Source organism: Rousettus aegyptiacus, unplaced genomic scaffold (assembly GCF_014176215.1).
Source record: "Rousettus aegyptiacus isolate mRouAeg1 unplaced genomic scaffold, mRouAeg1.p scaffold_m13_p_4, whole genome shotgun sequence".
Lineage (NCBI taxonomy): Eukaryota > Metazoa > Chordata > Mammalia > Chiroptera > Pteropodidae > Rousettus > Rousettus aegyptiacus.
Window position 1 is genome coordinate 130,905,343 of NW_023416307.1, and position 26,017 is coordinate 130,931,359.

The following is a 26,017-nucleotide window of genomic DNA, read 5'->3' on the forward strand; positions in this document are numbered from 1 at the left end:
GTTTTATTGAAGCACAGTGTCACCTGTTATTGCCTATAGCTACTTTCACGCCACAGTGGCAGCTACGCTTTTTGATTTTTCCTTGTAATATGTATATTTAATATGTATATCACCATCAGTCGTAGTCATTTAGCATCAGTTGGGATTATTAGACAGGGTCAAGCATGACTATCCACTGACACAGTGATATCAAGTACATTACATGGAGAGAAACAAGGGGATTTAAGAGCGAAGAGCATCAAAATTTTGCTGAATGCTTGTCTTGAGATGCTTTACGGAGATGAACTTGGAGAAAAAGTTGATTGTGTTCAGCAGCTCTTGGTCTAATGTTGGGCCCATGCCAGACATGCGTAAGGTCCTCTCACTCACAAACCAAAATCACGGGTGAAAATCACACTTCTAGTTTCCAAAATTGTTCAGGGAGGAGGACAGCTATAGATTGATTACTTGATGGGGGACAGAAGGTGGGAGAGGTGATAGCAATCTCCTTACTGTCCCCACCCCCAGGGAGAAACATGAGATGTGTCATCCTGGGAGAAAGGCTCACGCTCTGTGGTGTGATTTGGGTAGCTGACTCCTGATTCAAAGCATATGCTATGCCCCCGTTCAGGGACTGGAGTTCCCACTGTCCCATTTCCTGAGGACACAGCCAGGGTTACCATCTGCTCAGCTCCACAGATTTGACCATGGGGTTATCATTTATTAATTCATTCATTTGGGAGGGTGACATGCTGCCTCTGCTGAGATGTGAGCAGAGCCTCAGCCTCCACATCCTCATCCCAGGCGGCACCCGGGTTTTCCTTTCAGGCACTCCAGCCTCCGGAACGCTGGGGTTCAGATGGAGCAGCCCTGCCTGCCTCCCATGGTGGTAAGTGATTTCCTGTGGCAGGTCAGACAGCTGAGAACAGGCAGGACTGTGAGCAGCCCCCAGCTGAGAAGGGAGAAAGCCCTGCATAAGCTTTTTGGCTTCCACTTGCCGGACCCAGACCACTTCCTCCAATTCGAGAAGAGTAGAAGGGACAGGGTGGGACCTACAGTGGCCTGATGCAGCTTGTGGCACATTCTGACTCTTGTCCCTTTAAGCTCCATGGGTAGGAGGCAAGTTGCATGGACAGACTGCGTGATCTTCCTGGCTGAGGAGCAGAATTTGTTCCTTTCTAGGCTTTTAGTTTCTGAGAGCCCTTAATTTTTAGAACATCTGAAGTCCATTAGTCTTAGGACTGGAAGCAGAGAGATTGCTTTTTGATCTGCTGAAGTGTGGGTAATATTGCAGTTCGGTAAAGTGCCATCATTGTGTTGAGAGCATTAGGCAAATTTTCCTGTGTTTCATATTGGTTGCCTCTATTGTTCTGTTTTATAAAGTAAATGGACAAATCATATGTCCATCATTGTAAACCTTCCATACTCCTTTATATGTGCATCTTCATATGTCCCAATTAATGTGTATTTACCTTCATTTGCTAAATTTATTTTATAGCTGTGTCATGTTATAGACTGGTGCAATACTGTGCCTATGATTTTTGAATCACATTTATTTAAATCCTTCATCTCAAACAACAGTTATCTGAGTATTTCGGCTACTCACTACTTAGGGCTTGGACGATTTCATGTGCAGTCAAGGCAAAGTCTTAAGGTAGGAGTTCCTTTTCATAAGAGATGGCACCATTTCTACAGGCTGGAAATGAAGACGCTACTATTTGGCTTCGCAGAACTGGACATAATTTAAAACTTGTACACACTTTCCTGCCCGCCTGATTTATAAAGGTTGGTCCTGGCACCGAGAACCTCCGAGCTTTGCCTGTTTTTTTTTTTTTTTTTTTGCTTCAGAACTCCTTAGGAACGTGCAAAAGGAAAGGTAATAAAGGACAATCTTTTCGAGATAAAACATGATTTGTAAAGGTGACAGCCATGCCATGTGTGAGCAGTGATTAACAGCTGCAGAGTCTGCTAACAGCTTTTTAAAAATAAAGTGATAAGGCAGATTTTTTCCATTATTTCGGGTTTCAGTGCTTGCTCAAGTGCATCGCCTTGATTTTCCTAGGCTTCATTTATTCCGTAGCAATCGAATCACTCTTCGTGTCCCGGCGGTGCTGTAATAGGGCTTACTTAAATATTTCACATATATCCCCGGTTATTCTTCCATCAGTATTTTCAGTTTCAAGACAGTGATGTGGTAAAAGCGTAACCTCCTCTAAAACTCTTCATTTTATTTCTTTAGGATGAGTTTGGATGGACGGAAGGGAATGCATTTCCAAGGCTTGTTCATCTGGAATTGGTTTACTTTAATTTAGAGCTGTGATGGTGGTGGGCAGGTGCTTAATGAAGTGTCACGAGTTTAAATGGCCTTCGCCTGCTGCCGCCAGCAGATATGAGCTGCAGGGCTGGTGGGGACAGACGGACAGACCGACAGACAGACAGGTGCAAAGACTGGTTTACCTCTAAGATGAGAAGTGGAAGAGGAGGAAAGCTCCTATTTTAAAATTGAAGTGTTGCCTTAGAGAAACAGGTTAATTCTAGGAAATGCATTTTTTTTTTTTTTTTGAAATTCAATCGCCTTTGACAAACTAACCAAGCACCCTTTTCCTGATTGGCAAACCCCGAACAACTTGCTTTGTATTGGGAAATAGTTTTAATCTTGTTTGGATCACTGTTCTCTTGGAGAATCTAGTGAAAGGTATGAACTCTCACCTGAAAAGCGAACATACCTGCAGATAAAAGTCTTCATCCAGTCTCAGGGGTTATGGACCTCCCTGAGGCATAAGCCTCCTTTTCCCATCAAAAGCCCCTTCAGTTTATCTTCAATGGATGTATTCTCCATGGCAAGTTTCTTTTTTTAAAAAATATGTACATTATCATTCATAATGTCATGTCGTTCCTGTAAGAGAAAAAAGAGAACAGTAGAGCTGGAGACATCTTGGGAAGCCTGGAGCTGCCCAGGATCTTTTTATGGGGGTAACCACAAGTGCTAGGCATTTGCCAAGATTTAGGCTGAAATCTCTCCGTGTTGTCTGGGGCACACTCTGAATTGAGTGTCTGGGTCCTTGAGGGCGGATGGAAGAGTTAAATGGAGGAGGGGTGATGGCAGTGCCTCAAGGGGTTGACAGTGAGGGAGGCATGGCTGTGTGCCAATGAGTATCCTCAAAGGCATGTCTCTGCCCCCACCCCATGGAGCCTCAGAGCCCCGATTCCCTGATGGGCTGCCCAAGAAGGCGGTGGACTGAGCATGTCATGTGATACCGTGGCACAAATAAGAGAAGAAGGCCTCCCACTGCAACTCCTGGTGGAGGGCCAGTGGTGCCTCAGGCTCATGCCCAGACGTCCTCCAGAGCTCTCATCCCTGGGCCATGAAGTGCAGTCTTCCTGGGGCTGACTTCCCAGGAGTGGTGGCTCTGTACTGGCCGGAGATGGTGGGTGCCGACCAGTGAAGCAAACCGGCATTGGAAGTGGTTCACACACAGCTTTCTGCTGGTGCATCCACAAGCCGGGAACTGGGTGCTGGGTGGCGTAAGGCACCAAGAGATATTTTGGAAATAGAAAGAGAACAAGTATAAAAATGGAAGATCCAGAAGTACAAGGGTAAGACTTGTTCTGCATCCCGGCCCTTCCCCTTTTTTTTTTTCCATCTTCTCTTCTCCTTCCTCCCACCCTTCTATCTTTTCTCCCATTTTTTCTTTCCGTCCTCTCTGCCATTCTTCTGTCCTCCCATTCCTTTCTCCCTTCATCCTTCTCTTTTTTATTTCTGATAATCTTTCCTTTCTTTCCTTCTGCGCATTCTTCCTTTTCTTGTATCCTTCCTTCAATTCAGCAGACATTTTAAGGTGTCTCCTGGGTGCTGTTTGTTCCTAGCTTGCATGAAATTTTCTTTCCTTCTTCATCACGACATGTTTCTGCGGCACATTTTTGTTGTTACATTTCCTCTCCTCCTCCTTCCTTCCTTGTTTGTCTTTCTTAATCAACTAGCATATATTGAACACCTAGCTATGCAGTTTACTGCCCTAGAGAAAAATACGGCTAAAATAATGATGGACTTCACTTTCAGGAAGGTTCACATCATATTTAGGAACTCAAGGTAAAAGTACGTGAAAAGCCCAATAAGAGTGCAATAGTTACATGATGTTACAAAACCAGACTGTGAGATGTTGCAAAATAACATGAGCATTATTGTTGGGTGAGTGAAATGAAACACCTTTCGAGGTCAGAGTATCGTGCGGTTTTTTTTGTGGGTGGATGGGTTTGGGAAAGTCCTATAGAACATAAACTGGGGTTTCAGATAGGAATTTGCTATTTGGCGAGGAGAAAAAGTTCAGTCCAGGAAGGGGGACCGATGTAAGGAAAAGCTTAGTGGTGTAGGTCTTTGTTCTTGAACTTGTTGTCTTCGTTTTCCAGGAGAAAGTTCCTGGGGAACCTGTTTTCCTTTTTTCAGGTCTCCCTTGATTTCTCCTCTCCTGGGCATTGCCATCTCCTCTCTCGTTTCCATATCCCCCCCCCACCCCCCAATGCTCTTTCTCTTTAGCTGGTGATGGGCTCGGGGGAATCAGCCAGTTTATCTCAGACTCTACCTTGATCAGCAGTCACTTTATGCTACACATAAAAGCTAGTTAGAATGGAAGTCGAATTGAAGACAGGGCATTGGAAACATAATTTCCAGCATGGTTGTTGAAATTCCAGCCTTTAATTTTTGTCAGCTCTTGGGTTGAGCCAAAGCACTGCTTTTTGGGTTAGTGGTCTGACATGCTGGAGATCTCACAGAGCTGGGAAATCAAACATTTGGGGTGGAATTCCTAGTGTGGCTGGTTCAATATGATTAAGTCCAAAGCAGGATGTAATGCCTGGCATGTCGTTGGATTTTTGTTTTTATTGCAGCAGCTCAGGGCTGAAGGGATCTTAGAAGCTGTTTTACCTTTTACGTTGTCCAGTCCCTTCTATAGGTCAGGAAATTCTCCTGCTTTTCATGCTCATTATATATACATTTAATTTGTGTTCTTGGATTTTTTTCATAGTAGATATGTATTATGAGCTAAAACCGATTTATTTTATTTAGTTTCAACATCCCCAGTCCATGAAGGAACATTTTATTTTCTGGTGCCTGATGAGCCTAGCCCATGCCTGGGTTTCTCGTGGCAATGACTTGAATGAAATGTGACTAATACACTGTGGTGACAGCCTCGCCACGGATGTTGAAGGTTCTAAGTTTATTCCCTCCGAGGCTGGCATTTCTCTGCGATTGTTCCATCATAGCCTGGGAGATACAGGGTGGCTGCGGTCCTCTCGGCTTGTGGCCTTTTGATTTTTGCCCTTAAGTGAAGGAAATAATCTCTTTACCAAATATTTGCTGGCTGCTCAGAAAAGAGATTTTCTCATTGGTACAATACAATGGATTACTGAAAAGTTCACATTCAGGCATCATATATATCTCTCGTGTGTTTGCGTGTGTTTGAGTGTGTGTGTGTGTGTGTGTGTGTGTGTGTGTGTGTGTGTGTGTGTCTGGGGAGTTAGAGCAAAGGATTCTTTTTCTTTCCAAGGACAGGGTGGTGATTCTTAGGGTCTACATGATCTTTCCTTTCCTTCCTTCATCAGATGAAATCTGGTTAAAGGAGTTACCTCATAGCAGAAAGGAAGGGGGAAGATGACCCTGGTGGTAAATGGAAGCCTCATTGTGACTATCCTAGAATGATGTTATAAAAAGTCAATTTTGAAATTTTTTTATTCAACTCCCCATGTTATAAATAAGGGAAACCTAGGTCCAGAGATGTTTGGTTATTTGGGTCAAAGTGATACAGCAGATTAAAGATAGAGCAGGATCTGAGTAAAGGTTCTCTGACTCTTGAAAATAATGTGATGTATGAATCTTTAAACTCTGCTATCAAAATGTGTTAGACAAAGAAAGCAATGATAAATATTCAATCAGAGTAAATCAAAGAGTTTTGTTCTGCATTTTATTATGAGTGATTTAACAGAACTTCGAAGGAAAATTTTGAAAATGGAAGATCAAATATTTTTCAAGAATTCAGAGATCTTTTACAAAGATATACCAGGTCTGTTTGAACAATGGAGTCTGTTTGAAAAATATTCACAGTAAAGAGTATTCAGGCTTATTGCCCACTACATTCTCATAACATAACGACTTTGGACATGTAGAACACTAAGCTAATTAAAAGCTAACCAATGGCTCAAAAACTATTAAATAACTGTTTTGTAAAAGACAGAAGCCAAGAATACAATACATTAAAAGACAAAAGAAGTGTGATCCTCCGTGTGTACCATTGGATGCAATCCCATGTAATTAGACTACATTTCCTGCTCCCAACTGCCGATGTTAGATGAGAAAAAGAAAGATGAAAATAGCTTCTGAATCAAAAACGGTTTAAGAGAAAAGAAAATAAAAAATAATCTGCATACGAAGGAAGGAAAAATCAAATGATTTGTTGAACAAAGCCATTGTTTCTAGACCCTGATTCTCATGCCTCTTCCTCTTCGTCAGCTGCCCTCACCTCAATTACTGGGAAATTCAGAGTGCTTGACCCCAGAAACAGGATCCGGAAGAGATGGGGACAGCAGGTGGGGGTTTGACCTGGGGCCATTTTCTCTACCCTGTCCTCCTAGGGAAGGCACTAAGAGCACCCAGAGGGAGCACCATTCCCAGCTGTAGGTGTATTTCCATGGCCTTCCAGCCTGAGGCTATTGAAGAAAGGGCTTATTTTTTTTAATTTAAATTTTTTAATTCCAGTTGATAGTCAATATTTGTTTCAGGTGTACAGCATAGTATTTAGACATTTATATAATTTACAAAGTGATCCCCCCAAAAAGTTGAGTACCTGGCACTGTATATAGTTATTACAATATTATTGACGATATTCACAGAGCTGTAGACATGTCTTCCTGTAGCTACTCTAATAGCAGCCACCACGTTTAGAGCCCTCAAGGTGGCGCAGAGTGCCCCACCTGGGGAGAGAGTGGTGCAGAATGAGTTTACAGGCAATTATGCACAATTTGGCTTAACTTCAGCTCGGACCTCATCCTTTGTTTCCCGGCATTCTGAGTCACTACTGTCATTGACCCTAGACATTTATTGATCACCTGTATTGGTTGCATTATTAGAAGCAGTAGGACATAGAAGTTAAGAGCACTTACTCTGGAGCTGGGATACCAGGGTTCAAATCTGCACTTCACCACTTGTAACACACCACTATGTGATTTGGGGTGAGTTACTCAATCTCTTGTGCCCCAGCTTCATCATTTGTCAATGTGGAATAATAATAATAATGGGTCCTGACTTATAAATTGTTGTGAGGTTATTAAATGAGAAGGGTTTTAATACACTTTGAATAGTGCCTGGCATAGACTAATTGTTCTTCAAATGGTAGCAGTTATTATTATTTTAACTCATAGGGACACTGGGTAAGAAGTGCAAAATCTAGTCCCTGCCCTGGAGAAACTGAACATTTTTCAGTCATGAAGAAGAAAGTTGGTCTTGTGCTCTGCTATCTAGCAAAGCATGAGTTGTTCTGTCTGAGGATGGATCACCACCCCTGCCCCATCACTGTCTGGCATGGAGGCTCCATGTTTCCCGAGAAGAGGTAAAGACGTGTTGATGTCTTCTGGATCTTGGACTTCTGAGAATTCCTACCTAGATTTCATTCACTGTTTATTTATTTTTTAAGATTTTTATTAAAATATAGCTAACATACAATATTATATTGGTTTCAGGTGTCCTCTATAGTTACTCAACACTTATATACCTAAAGAAGTGATTGCCATAAATCCAGCAACCATCTGACTCTATATAATGCTACCGCGAGATTATCGATTGTATTCCCTATGCTGTACATTGCATCCCCTGACATATTTGTTTTATACCTGGGAATTTGAACTTCTCATTCCCCATCATCTTGAGTTTCATTCACTATATTAAAAAAAAAGCTCCTGGTGATATAGACATGTCCATATATTTGCCTAAAGAAATACACAACACATGAATTCTTAAATGTGCTGTTGTTATTGAGGTCTTCTTTTTAGTGGTTCTGTCCTTTCGATATCTTTGGGAAACATAAACAAGAGTGCACTCTGGTTTGCAGTATCTCATGCCAATTTATTAATCTCATGCCCAGACAGATGCCATGGGAACTAGCATTTGGGGGCATCTCTTAGAATGAAGCATTCATGCTTCAGGTAAGTCCCCTCTCTTACTGCATGATACCAGTCTTCTCTGTTTAATCCTCTTCCCAACTAGATGACAGTCAAGGGTAGGATCAGAAGAAGGACTTCCCACTATTACCATCTTGGCACCTTGTTTCTGTTTGTCCAGTAGCATCATCTCTCGGTAGCTTTCACAGTCCATGTCAGCGAGCTGGGCCTCAGGTTACGCCCATGTGATGCCCAGCACCACCTAGAGCAGGGGTCAGAAAGTGGCCAGGGAACCCACTCTAGCCTACCACTGGTTTTTATAATAAAGCTTTATTGGAACACAGCCACGTCCATGAATTTACATATTGTCTAAGGCTGCTTTTGTGCTACAATGGCAGAGTTGAGTGGTTGTGACAGAGACCATATATCCTATAAAACCTATGAGAGTTCCTATCTGGCCTTTTATAGAAAGAGTCTTCTGACCTTTGACCTAAGGATTATGCATAAGGAAGAGGGGGAGGTCTTCCCAAGGCGATAGAGGTTCTACAGGTAGGGACGTTTAGGATAAGAAAGGATAAGGTAAGTGTAAGAAAGTTGCCTATAGAATAGGGGATGGAGTAGTAAACTGTTTTGATGTAGACTGCCATTGCTTAAACTATAGTATCTAATAACTCTTCTAATTTCAGTTGAAGTTGCCCCTAATAATGTGCCATGTTTTTCTCATCACAAAAGTCATATGAAATACTCCAGTAATGGGAAATTTAATGAGTTTCTTCGAAATGGTCCCCTGTTCTCCCATAGCTGTGCCATGCTGGCTGTTATAATTTCAAAACCAAACCATCCTTTGTGATATGACCTTACATTTTTAAGTGTTGCTTCTGAATTGAGTGATTAGATTTCTCTTCCTCAGCTACCAGAGCTACTTCACTCTTTTGAATGTATTGTGTTTTTCTGGGCCACCAGAGGTGTGTGAAAGATACCCCAAGGGACCCACACCATGCAGATTTTCTGCCTCTCCCCCTTTCTGTCATAAAGGACCCACAATAAGACAAAATGTGAAATCCAGGCTTTTTGACCAAAGAATCTTGCTTTGGAAGGACAGCAGGAAGTTCAGGAGACGCTCGTTTTCCATATATAACTGACTCCATCTCTACTAAGAGGCCGTCAATCTAATCTCGGCTCTCTGACAATTTATTTTTGTGATTTTGAGTACACCTTTTCCCAGAGTTTCTGCACAGGATTGGTTGGTGAACAATGAAGCCTATTTGTTGGCCTGAGATCTGGACCACTTTCACTTGTTGGGCTATTTATTCACTCTGGCTCAAGACTACCTCCATCCAGATGGGTTCTGTTTCTAATTTGCACAAAGGTGCCCTATGGGCTAGTGGCAGTCCCAGCTCTTTCTCTCTCTGGGCTTCAGTTTCATGAGCTTGGGGAAACTGAGCTTGTTGGTTTCCAAAGCATCTTCTTGCTCTTTGATTGAAGGCCTTTTGAGGCAGTTTGTGTGGAAGCCAAGCAGTTCTCTTCACGCTCTGTGGTGCTCCCCTGCCTGGAGTGCCTTTGAAGCCAGCAGGGAAAGCCATGTGCCAGGAAATCCGTGGGTCTTGGGGAGAGGAGAGCTCCTGGGTTGCTCTGAAAACAGGGTTCTGAAGACTGGAGGTGACAGTCGAGACATATAAGTACTATGAGAGGTCAGAGGGGGTGTCAGACCAAAGGCAGGTGTGGCTACGCCTGGCCTGATTTTGTTCAGCATTGGAACAATGGAGAAAGGCCAGCACTCCTCTGGCTCCAGGCACTGCTGGGCATGGGTACGCAGTGGTGAGGCTGACCCCAGAGGAAAGAGGCAACAGATCTGAGCATCCTCGAGATCGTTCATACTCCAACTCCAGTTTCCTCGGATTACCAAAATACTTGGTGTATTTCTCTTAAAACCTTGTTTTGTTCTGTTTTGCCCCTGCTTTACTGAGCACTCAGTTATTTGTAGCTGTGTGTAGACATGGTGCTAAGTGCTTCTTTATCATGATATCATCTAATTTAAACCTCACAAGTTTAGGTGTGAATGGTTCTGTCTACATTTGGCACAAGAAGATATCTATGCTCACTGAAGTTAGATAACCTTCCCAAGGCCACAGAGCTAGAAAGTTCTGCACCTAAAATTCAAATCCAGACTTTACACCCAGATGATACTGTTTTTAAGTGCTGTGCCCAGATGCCACGCCTTGCTGCCTGGAATTGACTAATTTAGCTTCTAAGACAGTGAGGTCAGGGGAAGGGGGAACTTTCTCTAAACCTGTTTAGAGTTAACATAACCCGGGTGTTCTCAACGTTGGTACTTACAACATTTGGGCCAGAGAATTCTTTGTTTTGGGGGACCGTCCTGCGTATCATAGAATGTTTAGCATCATCCCTGGTCTCTACTCACCATGTGCCAATAACACCCATGTCTCCACCCAGTTGCAACAACCCAAACTATTTCCAGACTTTGCTAAATATTCCCTGGGAGACAAAATTGAGTAAGAATTACAGACATAAACTAATGTTAATTTGCTGTTAAAGGAAAAAAATCTCTGCGTATGTAATTTTAAAACTATTTTCTTTTTCTTTTTCTGCACCAAATTACATTATTCATGACTTGGACCCTTATCTCTGCCTGGCTGACATCCTGAATGGTGTTCACCTTGCTGGCATCTTCTCAAACTTCCCTGGAATCTCCCGGGGAAGTATTAAGAGCCAACCAGCTATGAAAACAATGTGCTTTTCCTTGTGCTAAGTGCCTCTGCTCAGGCAGCTAAATGCTTCAGTGGCATGAACATATGGCATCAACATGGCCTCTGAAAACCATGCTGGGCTTCTAACAAGCATAGAAGGAAGGGGACAGGCTGTGCTGAGCTCTGGAAGCTTATAGAACAGGACCTGCCCACCCGCGAGAGCAGCTGGGCCAGGGTTCCTCAAGGATCTTGACGTCATACAAGCCAAGGCTTTGCAGGGAAGAGGCTGAGGCCTTTAAGCCATTGCATTTTGTCCTTTAATAAAACACCCTGCAGACCTTGACATCGGCCATAGAGAAAGATCTAGTATAGCAGTGTGGCCCAGCGCCAGCTCTTACCTCTGGTTCCAGGCAAGCATCTCGTTAGCTATGCCTTCTATTAGGTAAGAGGATGTGGGCAGCTCCACAGTGACCCACTGCATTCTGTGCGCGCAGTGTCCTGATGGTGGAGCTCATCATTTCGAGAGTGTTAGGCCAATAAACCACCTTGGGTATTGGTGACAGAACAGGTGTCTAAGTTGCTTAGCAGCTCAGTTTAATAATCCTGGGATGCAAAACGTTAAAGAGGCCACTGGTGTCGTTTACAAGAAAAGTGACTGCCTGTGAATTTTGTAATCATGTCTGGAGCGAGACATTTCCCTCCTGGGCGATGTCATCACAGAGTTGGATCATGATTTTAAACAGGCTTTTAAAAAGATCGTAAGTTTTTGGTGCTAAATTAAATCACCAGGAAAAAATCTTTAGAAGTTCACTTTAGTGACCTGTTCTTCGGGAAAGGATTTATAAGCATATCCTGAACCACCGACAGTGTGAGGTGTCCCCATGCCGATGCGCACATGTACCCGTACGTTCCTTTCTCCGTATGGAAAGATCATGGGGCTTGAAGCCAGATGAGCCTGTTTCAAATTTCAGTGTAGTAATTTTTACATGTAAGGCATAGATGAATTACTTATAGTCTCTGAGCTTGTTTCTTTGTCCTTAGAAAAGGAATAATAGTACCCACATCATTGTGAAAGTTAGAGATAATGTATTTGAAGTTGAGAAGCTTAGAAGACACTTGATGAATGGCATTGTTGTTGTTATTACCATGATATCCTCTTATGAACTATTAAGAAAAACAGATACCAAGTCTGAGAAAGAGCTAATTTTGTTGATTACTCTTCAGTAATTCAGCTGTTATACCTGATATCCCATTTCACTCTTAGGACTGTATTTAGATGTTTTTCAAAATAATTTCCTTCAATCCTCATTCAATACAGAATGATAAGCCATGTTTCAGGAATCTGAATGATTTTTATATAACACCTCCAAAGGCTCCAGCTCATTCTTACAAACATTAATAAAACACCTACTATGTGCCAGGCACCGATCTAAAGGCTAGGGATTCAACAATGAAAACAGAGACAAAGACCTCTGCTCCCTGCTACTTTACATGCCAAGGCTGCTTTAGCCTTGTCTCCAGGAAAGATGTATGTCATTCAATGTTGCAGACACTCGTTGTGAACAGACTTTGTCCCACGCTCTGTGCTGGTGTTTAGGGAAGCAGGATGTAGTGATGAACAGAAACAGTGACATGTGGCAATATCGTTGGTGTGTTGGGTAACTGACACATGAGTAATTAACTGTGAGACTGAAAATACAAAATTATGATAGGTATCATGGCAATCCAAGAATTGATTCGGAATAAATTTATGGATGAATAATGCATTAAGGCTTATTAAGAGAAATTGACAGCATAGTGCCTGGAACATTTTGTGAATGTTTGAATGAATGAACTGTTGAATGAAGGAAAGGCTGCCATGCATAATTGTGCAGGTTTCACACTATGTAACTTTAAGAGATGCCATTTAAATTGTGGAGGTAGTGTTCAACCTGTATGGTCATATGCAGGAACTCTGCGAAGCACTTCACACACACAATCTCATATAATCCTTACAGCACTCCACTGTTTAAGTTGTATTTTTCCCCATTTTGCAGGCATGGGATTTGAGACTCAGTGAGGTTGTTACCTGCCCAGGTTAACAAAGCTAGTCAGTGGCAGAGACTCACAATTGGAATGTAGATCCCTCTAACTGCAGAGTGTCTGCTTGGAGGAGAAAACAGTCCCTTGAAAATTAAACTTGATGGTTTAAGTCTTTTCTTTTCTTTGAACCAAATGCTTAGGTCTCTGAGATCGAAAAGGAGAAGCAAAGGCATCGAATAATAATTTTTCATTTATGAAGGTTCTAGGCTTTAAGTCTCAAGCCCCTTGCCCTGTTTTTTTTCCCACCCGACCACATCATACTCTTAGCTTTTCTTCCTCCTTTTAAGAGAATCTTGGATCAGAGACCCCAGAAAAACCTACCTGGTAGAGAAGCTGGGCATACCATATGTATTATTAACAAAAAATAAAAGGTAACAGCCCTTGACTAGCTGAAGTGAGATGTTATTATAAGAGCTATTATTTTAGCATACAAGTGGCTTCTTGGTGGGGATATTACATCTAGTTCTGATATGCTGTTTCTTTTATAAATCATTTTTAATATTTCTCCATCCTCGAGTCAGCAGTACACTGGATAATACAGTGTCACATTGTTGTCTGCTCCAGACTCGTTGATTGTAATATAACATGTCCTTCCCCATACTACCCTGCTGATGTCCTGGCACTTCCTGCCCCTCTGTGATCATAGAAATCCATAGGAGGTGGGGTTGACTGACTGATTGCTCGTTGCTTGTAAAGGCAATTTATTTCTCAATCAACTTTTTAATAAGACAGCTCAGCCCAGAGGACTACAGAAGGTGAAAGAAAAATTTATGCCAGGTTAAAGAAATTGTAGATAACAATAAATACAATTTTAAAGTTTCAGGGAATGGAAGATTGTGAGTTATATGACTTCAGAAGTGAAAAGCAGTATAACTGTTTTGGAAACATCTTGCTTCTTATGCTGTATACTTCTGTCTGAATTTCAGAGCCTGTAGGATATTTAGAGATAATCTACTCACAATTATAAAAAGGCTTTTACATCTTTTGTGCTGTTTGTCTTTCTTAAAAAAAGAAGGGGAAGAGTGAGGAAAAGATTTATATTTCTGAGTTATACTCTTCATTTCCTTAAGTCCTTCCAAGGATCCTGAAAGGAAGATATTATTCTTTCAATTTTATTGATGATGAAATTGAGATCTTCAGAAGTCACATGATGCAAGGTGTGTGTTCAAGTTTTTCATCTTCGTACTGTCTGCTGCGTAGCCCATGCTCTTTCTATAATATTTTCTATTTTGATAATCAAGGAGAGCCCACTTTCCTTAACTAGAAGGAGGAACAATTCTCTGTTAATAGTAATATCTTCTACAGATGAAAAAAACAATGATAATAGATATAGACATTTCATGAGTGATTACTCTGTGTTAGGCATTGTGCTAGATGTTATGTGATCACAACACTTCTGCAAGGAAGGTACTGTTTTTATCCTCTTTTGACGGATGGTGAATCTGAGGCTCAGATTGCTAAATGACCTCCCCAAAGTCACACGGTTGTTAGAAGTGCCTGTTTTTGTACTCTTGTGGTTTTCTCTCTGTTAGACTTTATACTTCTAGAAGGCAGAGACTGTCCCTAATTAATTTCTTCATTTCTAGAAGCCCCTGCAAACTGGTTTTCCCATAGTAGGTACCTATTAAACATTTGAATGGGTGAATGTTAACTAACCCATGAGTCTCCCCAACTTGATCTGTGCTCTTGCTCCCTTTGCTTATTCTGACCAATTCTATTTTATCAGGTGGACAGATGGGGAAGAAGAGTATGTTAGCAGATTGTTATTTTCCTTCTGTAAAGCATAGCAGGGTGCAGCTATCATATATATATATATATATATATATATATATATATATATATAATGTATGTATGTATGTATGTATGTATGTATGTATGTATATGATAAGAATGGAACATTAATCCAGTTTTTTTTTTTTGGTGGCTATATCAGGATAAGATAGGTTATGTTAATGTGACACATAACCTCAGTGACTTAGTATTAATGAGCAGCTCCCTAGAGCAGTTGTTCCCCATTATCAATGGCCCAAGATACTGCCTTGATCTTTGGCTCTGCCATTTCAACGCAAGGTCTCCTTTGCAGTCACCACAGCAGGGTAGATGGGTGCTGGGTCTGTCTTGCATTGGTCTTTGAAGAGATCCACATCACTTCTGGTCACATCTTATTAGCCGAAATGAGTCATTTGCCTCTAGACTGCAAAGAATATGGAGAAAAGTATTCTTCATTGTACCCTAAAGGGGAGTAAAATTAGAAATAAGTGGGCTGCAGAAGACTCAAATCTAGTGATATTGATTCTTTATTTCTTCTACTGAGTCATAGAAAGGGTTAAAGGTGACAGTTATAATACCACGGTATTTTAAGTTTCTATATGTTGGCTATACCAAGCTGCATTTTTTAAGGATAATTTTTTTTAATCTATCAGAATGTTTTAGTTCAGGAAATTATTCTATTTTCTTGATACTGTATCAAAGGATGGCTTAACTGAAGTTCTTCTTCTTTTTTTTTTTAACATCAGTGTAAAAACATTTTCCAGGAGATTTTAAAATCTTTCACAAAACAATGCTAAGTGAGCTTAACAGAATATAAAACTATATACATATGAATCCAAATTTCTGTCTCTGTCTGTCTCTCTGATGATTGTTGTCTGTATCTCTCTATCTCTCTCTCTCTTTCTCACCATACCTCCTATGGGAAAATATACCTCAAAGTATTAAAAGCTATAATCTCTGAGATTAATGATTATTTTATTTTCTTCTCTATACTTTTCCAAATTTTATAAAAATTTTTGTACTAAAATACAAAATATAAAATCTATTTTTAAAATTAACATAATTTGGTTTCCTTAGATATGTCATAATCAGAAAATACATTTTATATATAGATATAGAATGGATATTTAAAAAAGTGTCTATGTATTTTTTATAATTCTCTCTCACAGAATAAAACTAAATGGCTCTCATTATCGATCATTCCCTCACTCCGCGTCCTTTTTGAAGTCATTTAGAACTTGGAGACAGTGTTGAGAGAAGTGTGTGGAGATGGTGTTCAGAGATGAAGGGACGATCGTTTCCATCACGTAATCCAATTTAATTAGGGTCAGCCAGTCCCTGCATCACTGACCCCTTCTGCTCCTCCAGGTTAGTTAATTCGGTTTCCTCTGATGAATGTCATCTTGCAATTAAAATGTTGGTGCCAGCAAGTTTCAGCATCTCTGTTTCCATGGCCCCTAGCTGTCAGCAGCCTAATCTTTTTAATCAGGACCTGTATGACTCTCTTCCATCAAGTATCCTTTTATTTTCCCAGATCCCTATAAACTTGGATGGAGAAAAGAGACATTAGTTGAATTTTAATTTAATCACTTGCCTCTCAGGAAATGTGTTAAAAACATGGCATTAGGATGGTTTCTACAATGCAAGGAAGATATGCCTGCTGAGGTCTGATTCTCACCGACACTCTCCCCATTACTGAGTGCTCAGGGTGAATAGAAGGCCTACCACCCAGAAGCAGGAGGTGAGGATGCCTTTCCTTGGAAGTAGGAGAGGGAGGTGTCCATGGTTGTTGAGGTCATCATATGTCCTGATATCTGAGCCATGAGAGGAAGGAGATCCAAGCGCCACTTCCTGTTCCCCAGGAATGAATTATCTAGACAAGATGCTGGGTTGACAAAGTCTGAGCTGACTAACGGGGTCCCTTTATGAAGAGGCTGACCAGACTGACAACTCAAAGCCCCTGACCAGAGATAATTATTCAAAATAGACTGAGAAATTGCTCTCTGTGACAGATAACCCTAGTCCTCCCTCACTTATCCCTTTAACTGCATAGGGTCCCTCAAGCAGCAGCCATGATGTCACTCGTGTGACCCACGTGGATGCATGGGCTTCTAGCATGTTGTGCGTTAATCACGTACGGCTGCCAGTGCTGGGTAAATCAACAAGATGAGCTCCATTCACAACCCACAGCCTGTTGACCTCTGTGCTCCATGAGTCCCAAAGTGCATATGAATCACCTGTGAATCTTGATAAATGCAGATTCTGTCTCAGTAGACCTGGAGTGGGACCTGAAATTCTGCAGTTCAACAAGTTTCCAGATGGTGCTGAGACTGCTGATTGCAGGACCATACTTTGAGTATGAAGGATTTAATTGACAACTGTTGTCTTTGTTGGGATTGTCAGACTATCAGAAGGATATTGGCAAAGCTTGAATTCTTGATATGCTCCTCTATTTAGATTTTTATTTATTAAAAAGTATGATTAGTTTAATATATAGGCATTGATATACAAATAATTCTTAAAGGGATATATATATATATATATATATATATATATATATATATATATATATATATTTTAAGTTGGAGCCAAAAGTGTCCAGATGGGCACCAGGGATTGATTTTCTGCAGGCTTGTCAGAAATACACCTCCTCACCTAAGCCCTTTATCCCTAATTTATTAAACTGTAAGTTTTTGGAGGACAAGCACCAGTGTGGACAAGTGTGTAATAAGACTTTCTTGTTATATTCCATATTATTTTGAGTGTGATCTAACTTGGCAATAAAATGAAAATATTAAAAAAGGCTTGGACATTTGAGTTAAAGGCGGCAAGAAAAGTTGAAGTAATTCCTCTGGAACATCATTGCTTTGCATTACTGCTTAAGTCAGAGCCAAACTCCTTAAAGAATCCTGTGAAGGTGACAAGTTAGCTACGCATTAATAAGAGTTTTGGTCCCTGTCACCTGTCTTTTCTTCTTGGGTTCCTCTTAGGCTTTCTGCCAAGACATGGGCTTAATTTAATACCCCCATCTCTATAGCAATTGGTCTTTGGCCTATTGAGACTCTATTCTGAATGCCATGGTGTGCTATTGAGATGATGAATGGGGCAAATAAGAGAAGTCAAGGAAGCAGCCATGGGAGGCTGTTGCCACAGTGGGTGTGGGTGCCAGAGGTGACAACAAGATTGGCAGCCCAGAAGATTTTTATTAGCTGGTATCATTGAGTCTGCAGTGATATCATTCTTCAGAGAATTGCCCAGGACTTGCTAGGAACAACATAACCTGGTTAAGGAAAATAAAAGTGTTTGGAAAAGAACACAAATGGGAAGAAAATTCTATTCAGCAGCAGCTGATTTAAGGAAGTTAGAAAAATGAATACAGTTGCATATGGGTTGCTAGAGTCAACATCAAATGATTTTCTCCCCCATGGGCAAGCCTTAAATAACTGTATGTAATTTGATAAGAGATTCAATGGTGTGACCCATGGTTATGGGTTTTAGCCTTAATTCAGTCCTTAAGTTTCTGTATGTTCTCATTTGTGGAGTGCATGGAAGGAGAAAGACTTAATGTCTATTTTCCATCCACTTTATACAGGCATGGAGCTGGTTAAGGAAAATAAAAGTGTTTGGAAAGGATCACAAATGGGAAGAAAATTCTATTCAGCAGCAGCTGATCTAGGGAAGTTAGAAAAATGAATTCAGTTGCATATGGGTTGCTAGAGTTAACATCAAATGTTTTTGTTTGTTTGTTTGTTTTGCTAAGAACTACAAGGGTCCAGGTATTTCTTATGGCCCAGGACAGCAGCCTTTGAGTTTCTGCTTGTAACAGTTGCTACATCACATTTGTGATATATTTATAGTTTTCATTTGCAGATATGTTACCTTTATCATGTCATCTGTGGTATGTTGATTAAAGCAATCACATTGCTGGCATTATCTACTCATCATTCTTGGATAAGATTTCCCCTCTGCCCCTTTACGAAAGTGTTTTATTAAGATAAAGATTAATCATAATCCTCATCTGTTCAAATCAAATAATCTTTTGGTTGACCTAATTGACCTTCTTGTTCTCTAGCCACCAAAATGTCATTTGGTAATCAAGATTTAGTTGAATTTGCTTTGCTTTCTTGATTGATTGGGTTATAATATGCAGAACCTTAGACTTTTACCTGTGACGCTTGCATCTACAACACAAAGAACAGACAGATTCTATTAGTACATTAAAACAACTTTGTTCTGACATAGTCATGACTAATTTTACTGAGAGTTGTTTTGAGTGGATTGAGGCTGTCTTGTTAACATTTCTATGCTCTCTTTCCTCATCTATAGAATGCATATGATTTATAGTACACAGTTCAGAGGGTTGTTGATTTGGGGGATTAAGTGAGATAATAATGAATTCTCCATTTTTTGTTGTTTAAATATTTGACATGCTGCTGCCTCAGGATTTCTGCACTTGCTCTGTCTGGAATGTTCTTCCTCCAGGTTCCCAAATCACCAGCTCTCTAATTCCTTTACAGTTTTACTTAAGCATTCCCTTCTCAACAAGAATTTCTGGTATCTAAAATCTTAATTACCCCTTAACACTTGATGTCCTTTTGCCCTTCTTTGTTCTTTGTCTTCATGCCAATCACTGTCTAATTAGCTGAATACTTATCTTCTTTATCTACTGTCATTCCCTCTTCCCGACCCATTAGAATATAAGATCTATTAAGGAAAAGAAATTTGTGCCCTGTTTTATTCCTAGCACTTGGGAATATAATAAATATTTGTTCAATTAATATAATGTGCTTAGCACAGCTCAGCACCTAATAAGTACTCAGTAAACATCACATGTGACCTGGAGACCTCACACTGCCTTCTTGCCACTTATTATCTAAGTTCTACAGCAGAATCCAATTCTATCTGTCTTACTGGGCCCACTCAGACATCTCCCTTTGCAAGTCGCTTTCTTTTTTATATCTCATTTATGGTAGCGTTATCTTTTTGCCTTTCCCAACTTGTTCTCTGATCATTTCATGTGAGTTGGTCTAGTATCCTTAACTACTTTTACAAGATTCTTGTTAAGAGCTTGCAAAAATAACTGATAGTTTTGTTTGTTTGTTTGTTTGTTTGTTTTTTACTTGTGTGAATTATTTGATCCATACTTGTCTCCATCACATTAGGAGGCTCTAGCTACACTGGCCTTATTTTCTTTCCCTGGCTTTTATTATGAAAAAAAAAAAATTGAACATTAGAAAGTTGAGAGAATTTTACAGTAAATATCTATACACTCACCGGTTAGGTTCTATTGTTAAAATTTTAGTTTAATTGTGTTATCACCTATCTATCCATCTGTCCATCTTTCCATTAATGTCTCTTATATTTTGGTGCATCCCAAAGTAAATTGCAGACATCGGTACACTTTCCCTTAATTATACATCAGTATATATTGAATTAGAGTTTAATATTGCACCCACTATCATGATTTTTTTTCCAGCATAGATTTCATTTTCTTTTTCCAGGACTTCATGTAAACGGAAATGTGTAGTTGTAGAGGCTTTTGCATAAAGCTCATTCTCTAAACACAGTGTTCCTAAGATTCATCTATATACTTATAAGCTCATTCCTTTAGATTGCTGAGTATTCCATTGCATGGATGTATCACACTTTGTCTTTACACCAGTCGATGGATATTATTAATAAGACTGGCATTCATGTATATTTGTGTACAAAGCTATCTTTTTCACCTGGGATTAATATCTCACATTGACATTTTGGGGTTGCAGAGTGTACTTTCATTTTTTGTCCTCAAACATACCAAGCTTTTCCCTCCACTAGCCTCTGCATTAGCTCTTTCCTATGTCTGGAATGCTGTTCTCTGTGTATGAAAAAACTCTGCCCCTTACCATCAGATGACTAATCTTTAGTATCACTCAGATCATAGCCTTCCCTTACCAATCATTCTAAAGTAATCACATAGGCCCTTTTCAGCACATGCTGCTATTTTAATTGTCTGCATAGCATTTCTCACCATCTGATAACTTTGCTTTACCCAGTCATAACATAAGCTAGGCATAGGTCTTGCCAGCTTTACTCTTCTTATTCCATAATCAAAAATGGTCAACAATAATTTAGTTTTATATCATTTTAGATTATTCCAGGATTGAAAATGGCATGGAATGTAGTAGACATTCAATATACATTTGAAGATGTAAATATAGGGATGAATAAATTAAATTCAGAATTACTAGAACCCCATCTATCTGATTCATTGTTTTATTCTCAGTACCCAGCACATAGGAAGTGGACACTATGTATCTGATGGATAAATTGTTGAGAACAGTTTCTTGGTAGATCAGAAACTCTTAAGAAAATGGCACTCTGGAAAATGTCTTTTTTCTTGTCTTGTCATATAAGGCAGTAAATTCAGTTCCTCAAATGTGTTCAAAACCTGGGTAAAAATCGTTCAGAGCTAGATATATGAGACATCTGCACTATGTGTCTTGATATCCAGGGGGAAATTGCTGATGGCACACCAGAAAACACACTTGTAAGCTGTCATGGGAACAGATTGGCTCATTAATCTGTTGTTTGGTGATACTAAAACGTATTTCTCCAAATTTAGTTTTTGGTAGTCATCCTAATTAAGGGGGTAAGCGTGAAGGAGGAACTTACCTTATGGGGTAATTAATACACACAGTTGGTTAGCAATTGGACATGGTTTTCTTGTCTTGCTCATGGATCGTTATCTAGGATGCCTGTAGCAATAGCAACAGGGGATCTTTGAAGTTCAAGGTCAGGAAAAGTCAGAATTTCTATGCTCTTAGAGTTCCTGGAGTGGTAGAGAGGGACAGGAGAGAAAGAATACCTAGTGATATCTATGTCCGGGTTCTTTCTTTATAAATCTAGCTGAACTTCTACTATATAGGATCAGAGAACTGGATCTGCCCATCATGAGTATTGAGAAGGGAGTCCTTGTATATTTCAGTACTCCATGAAAGAAATGGACAATCAATAGGAATAGTGAAAGAGAATCTTCCCAGCATTAGCTTTTCTTTGCATTGGCCATGAGTATGCATATGTCCTGAATTTTAAAAGCAGAGGTATGAAAAGAGGAAAGGTGAAATTACAATTGAAGTTGTACATAGCTCCCCAAAACAATATTTCACCCATTAGTTCTAGTCCTCTACCACAATAACCAGTGGAGAATCCACTTATTTAGACAGCAAACTCAAGCAGCTATCTCTGTTGTGCCTTTCATTGTTAACACTTGCCTTTCCTCACTCAATGTAAAATAGCTTATATTTATTAAGGTCTTGTTCATTGCACAAGTTGAGTTAAATAATGTTTGGTAAATTCCTTGGTTTGAGGGAAAGGTAAATTGATAACAGTAAGAAAATCTAGGGCAGCTTGATGAGGGATGAGAGGCACCTTATGTGGGCTTCTCTTTCTGCAATAGACATAACCATGAAAAACTAATCATTAATTAAGTTTTTTTTTTTAACCAGGCTATTGTAATTCTGAGGTGCTAGCTACTCTGCAATGTAATATTTTTCAAAATAGAGTTTATTCTGCAATGTAAGTAATATCCATCAGGTCCATTAGAGACCACACTTTGACCTTTCCTTAATGATCTCACATCATATCTTTTAGAAACTTGGACTATGATCTATTAAGTTGTATGTTTAAAAATATTTGAGTTTAAGGGATGGTTTGAGGTAGGCAATTCTGGGAAGATGGCAGCTAGGAGATGTATCCTTCATATCACCCCCTCTCAACTTTGAATTATTTACTTCTACTTAGCCAAGCTGGCAGATACTGGAGGTATAATTGAGGCTACTTTTCCTGGGATTTCTGGATAAGAGAGCAAGTGTAGGACTTTATTCCCCTTTGAACCCAGACAGGTTCTAGGATATACAGAGATGGGGAGGTCAGGGTTAAAGAATGGCTAGAGATTGGCCCAGGAGATGAAAGGACCTCCTTGAGGAAGGAGTTCAAGTGTAGACTTTGATGGGCTTGATAGATCTTCCTGGTCTTGGAGTAATGGTCAGGGAATTAAATGGATAGGATGAGATCCTTGAAATACCATGGTCTAAGAGACCACTTACTATTGTAATTCAGAAGGTCTGGGTGCAGAGAGGCTGAGAATGAATAGAATATGGTTGTTGCTAATCACTGCTTCACTGGCCAATGGTGACTGCTGCATATTCCACCATTTGCAAGTTTCCTACTACTTAGGGTGATTTCTACTTGATTAATGAAGGTGGTTTAGAATTGGAAGGGGTGGTCTCAGCTGCAGAGATCCACATTGAGGAGTGAGGGGTCCCCACCCCATGCTGGGCTCCCCAGACCAGAGCACCAGTGCCAGGAAGAGGAATCCCCACAAAATCTGGCCATGAAAGCCAGTGGCGATTACATCTGTGAGGGTGAGATGGAAGGCTGCTGGAAACCCAAGCATCCTCTGAAAGGGCCCACACAGACTCTTTTGCTCCGAGGCACTCACCTAGGGCTCCTGTGGAGGGATGGTGGCTCAGGAAGTACCAGAGACATACAGTGAGAGAGTGAGTTGTGTGGATTCAGGGCAAGGGCAGGAGGGACAGCTCCCATTGTTCCTGTGTTGAGCCCTCCTTCCATGCAGCCAGTAGGTGGTTGCTAACTTTCCTATGTTGAGCCTTCTCTCCACATGGCCAAACCTGAATCTGTATTAACTGGTAAACTTTGCTTGCCCCACCCTGGTGACTCCCTGGGACCATGCCTCACCATACTCACATACCGCCCAAGGCTCTTTCAGTGGCTGAGCCTTATAGGCCTCTAGAAGGTGGCTGCAGGCCTCAGTGCCCCAGGCCTTTTGCTGAGCTGGTAGTGGTGGCAGCCAGATTTGGTTGGCACCATGGCCTCTCCCATGCACCTCTAGGTCCAACACAGGCAGCAATCAACTGTGGATCACTTTATAGCTTTTATCAAGTAGTCTTGGGCTGGTCACAGTGAGTGGCTGAGCTTGGCATGCATAGAAGCTAGTCCTAAGAGGCCTCAAAATCAATGCAACTGGAGGCCAGCTTTAGAAATCAACTGAGTGCCATCAAATTAGCTCGACAAACTGCACATGCAAAGGGCTATCTCAGGAAGCACTGGAGCCTGCTGGGGTGAATCCCACTCAGTGGAGTCATCCCCTCACATGGCAGCTTGTATGCTGTGGTCATGGCCAAATACTCACAGCCAATCAGCCTGAGGGACAATCCCACCCACTAATGTGCCAACAGCAGTCAAGGCTCTAGTACAATAAGAGGCACACACAACCCACAAATGGGATACTCCTGGAGCACTTGGCTCAGGTGATTAGGAAGACTATGCCACTGGGCCCCACCAAACACTATAGAAGGCCACCTTGCCAAGAGTAGGACATATAGCAGATCTACCCAAACACAGAGAGGAAATAAAGAAACATGTCCCAAATGAAAGAACAGATATAGATAGAGTTCAAAACACTGATTTTAAGGATAATCAAGGAACATAGAACTTCAACAATGAGAGAGTAAACATTAAAAAAGGATTCAGAAACCTTAAAAAAGAACCAGTCAGAAATGAAGAATACAATAACCAAAATTAATAATATCCTAGAAGGAATCCACAGCAGATTAAATGAATCAGAGGATTCAATCAGTGATGTGGAAGGCAAAGCAGCAGCAAACACCTAATCAGAACAGCAAAAAAGAAAAAAGTCAAAAAAAATGAGGATAGTTTAAGAGACCTCTGGGACAACATCAAGCATAACAGTATTCACAACATAGAGGTACCAGAAAGACAAGAGAGAGAAGTGATTGAGAACCTATTTGAAGACATAAAGATGGAAAACTTCCCTAATCTGGAAAAGGAAATATTAGCCTGAGAAAACATAGAGAGTTCCAAACTAGATGAACCCAAAGAGGCCCACACCAAGACACATCATAATTAAAAATGCCAAAGGTTAAAAACAAAGAATCTTAAAGGTAGCAAGAGAAAAAAAAGTTAGTTACTGACAAAGGAGCTCCCATTAGATTGTTAGCTGATTTCTCAACAGAAACTTTGCAGGACAGATGAGATTGGCACAGAATATTCAAAGTGATGAAAAGCAAGGACCTACAACCAACACTACTCTACCCAGCAAAGCTATCAGTTAAAGTTAAAGGAGAGATAAAGAGCTTCCCAGACAAGAAAGAGCTAAAAGAATTCATCATCACCAAGAAAGTATTACAAGAAATGTCAAAGGGACTATTTTTTTTTAGAAGAGGGAAAAAAGAACATAAATATGAATAATAAAATAGCAATAATTATTTACCTATCAATAATCACTTTAAATGTCAATAGATTAAATGTTCCAATCATAAGGTAGCTCAGTGATAAGAAAACAAGACTCATACATTCGGTCTAGAAGAGACGTACTTCAGAGCAAAAGACACACAGAGGCTGAAAGTAAATGGATGGAAAATGACATTTTATACAAATGGAAATGAAAAAAAAACTGGAGTAGCAATACTTATGTCAGACAAAATAGATTTTAAAACAAAGGCTATATAGTAAGAGAAAAGGACATAAAAGATCAAGTTAACAAGAAGATATAACCCTTGTAAATATTTATGCACCCAACATAGGAACACCTAAATAATAAAATCAAATATTGATGGTCATTATAGGAGAGATCGAAAGTAATACAGTCATAACAACCCATTGACATCAATGAATAGATCTTCCAGACAGAAAATCAGCAAGGAAAGAGTGGCCTTAAACATTAGACCAGATTGATTTAATTGTTATTTTTTAGAGCATTTTACCCCGAAAAGAGCAGAATATACATTTTTTCAAGTGCACATGGAACATTGTTCGACATAGACTACATGTAAATTCATAAAACAAGTCTCAATAAATTTAAGAGGTTTGAACTCATATTAAGTGTCTTCTCCAACCACAATGATGTAAAACTAGGAATCAATTGCAAGAAAAAAAATTAAAAACACACAAACACATAGAGGCTAAATAGGTTGATACTAAACAATAGGTTATTATGTGATGAAAGAAAACAAAATGACCCAAAATCTATGGGACATGGTGAAAGCAGTCCTAGGAGGGAAATTCATAGCAATACAGGCCTATCTTAAGAAACAAGAAGAAGTCCAATTAAACAATTTAACTTTACACCCAAAGGAACTAGAATAGAATGGCAAACAAACTCAAAGTGAGAAGGAAGGAAATAATTAAGATCAGAGCAGAAACAAAAAAAGTAGAATATAAAAAAATAATACCAAAAATCAATGAAACCAAGAGCTGGTCCTTTGAAGAGATAAACACCACTGACAAACCTTTAACCAGATTCATTAAGA

The 26,017-nt window shown here is 40.1% G+C and overlaps 1 protein-coding gene across 4 annotated transcripts in view; it reads left to right on the plus strand.

Moving 5' to 3' along the window:
* CPNE4 (copine 4) overlaps positions 1–26,017 on the plus strand; it is a 409,148-nt gene that overhangs the window by 14,906 nt on the left and 368,225 nt on the right. Inside the window, exon 1 of one of the 4 annotated variants that reach the window (XM_016140291.2) lies at positions 791–868. The exons of 2 other annotated variants lie outside the window; for them this stretch is intronic. Coding sequence is in view for 1 of the 2 variants with exons in the window: in XM_016140289.2 (XP_015995775.1) it covers positions 3,554–3,576 (23 nt within the window). In the remaining variant the exon portion in view is untranslated. Of the gene's footprint in view, positions 1–790; positions 869–2,899; positions 3,577–26,017 lie in introns of those variants that run through there. One more of the 4 variants, XM_016140289.2, reaches the window with a different exon arrangement.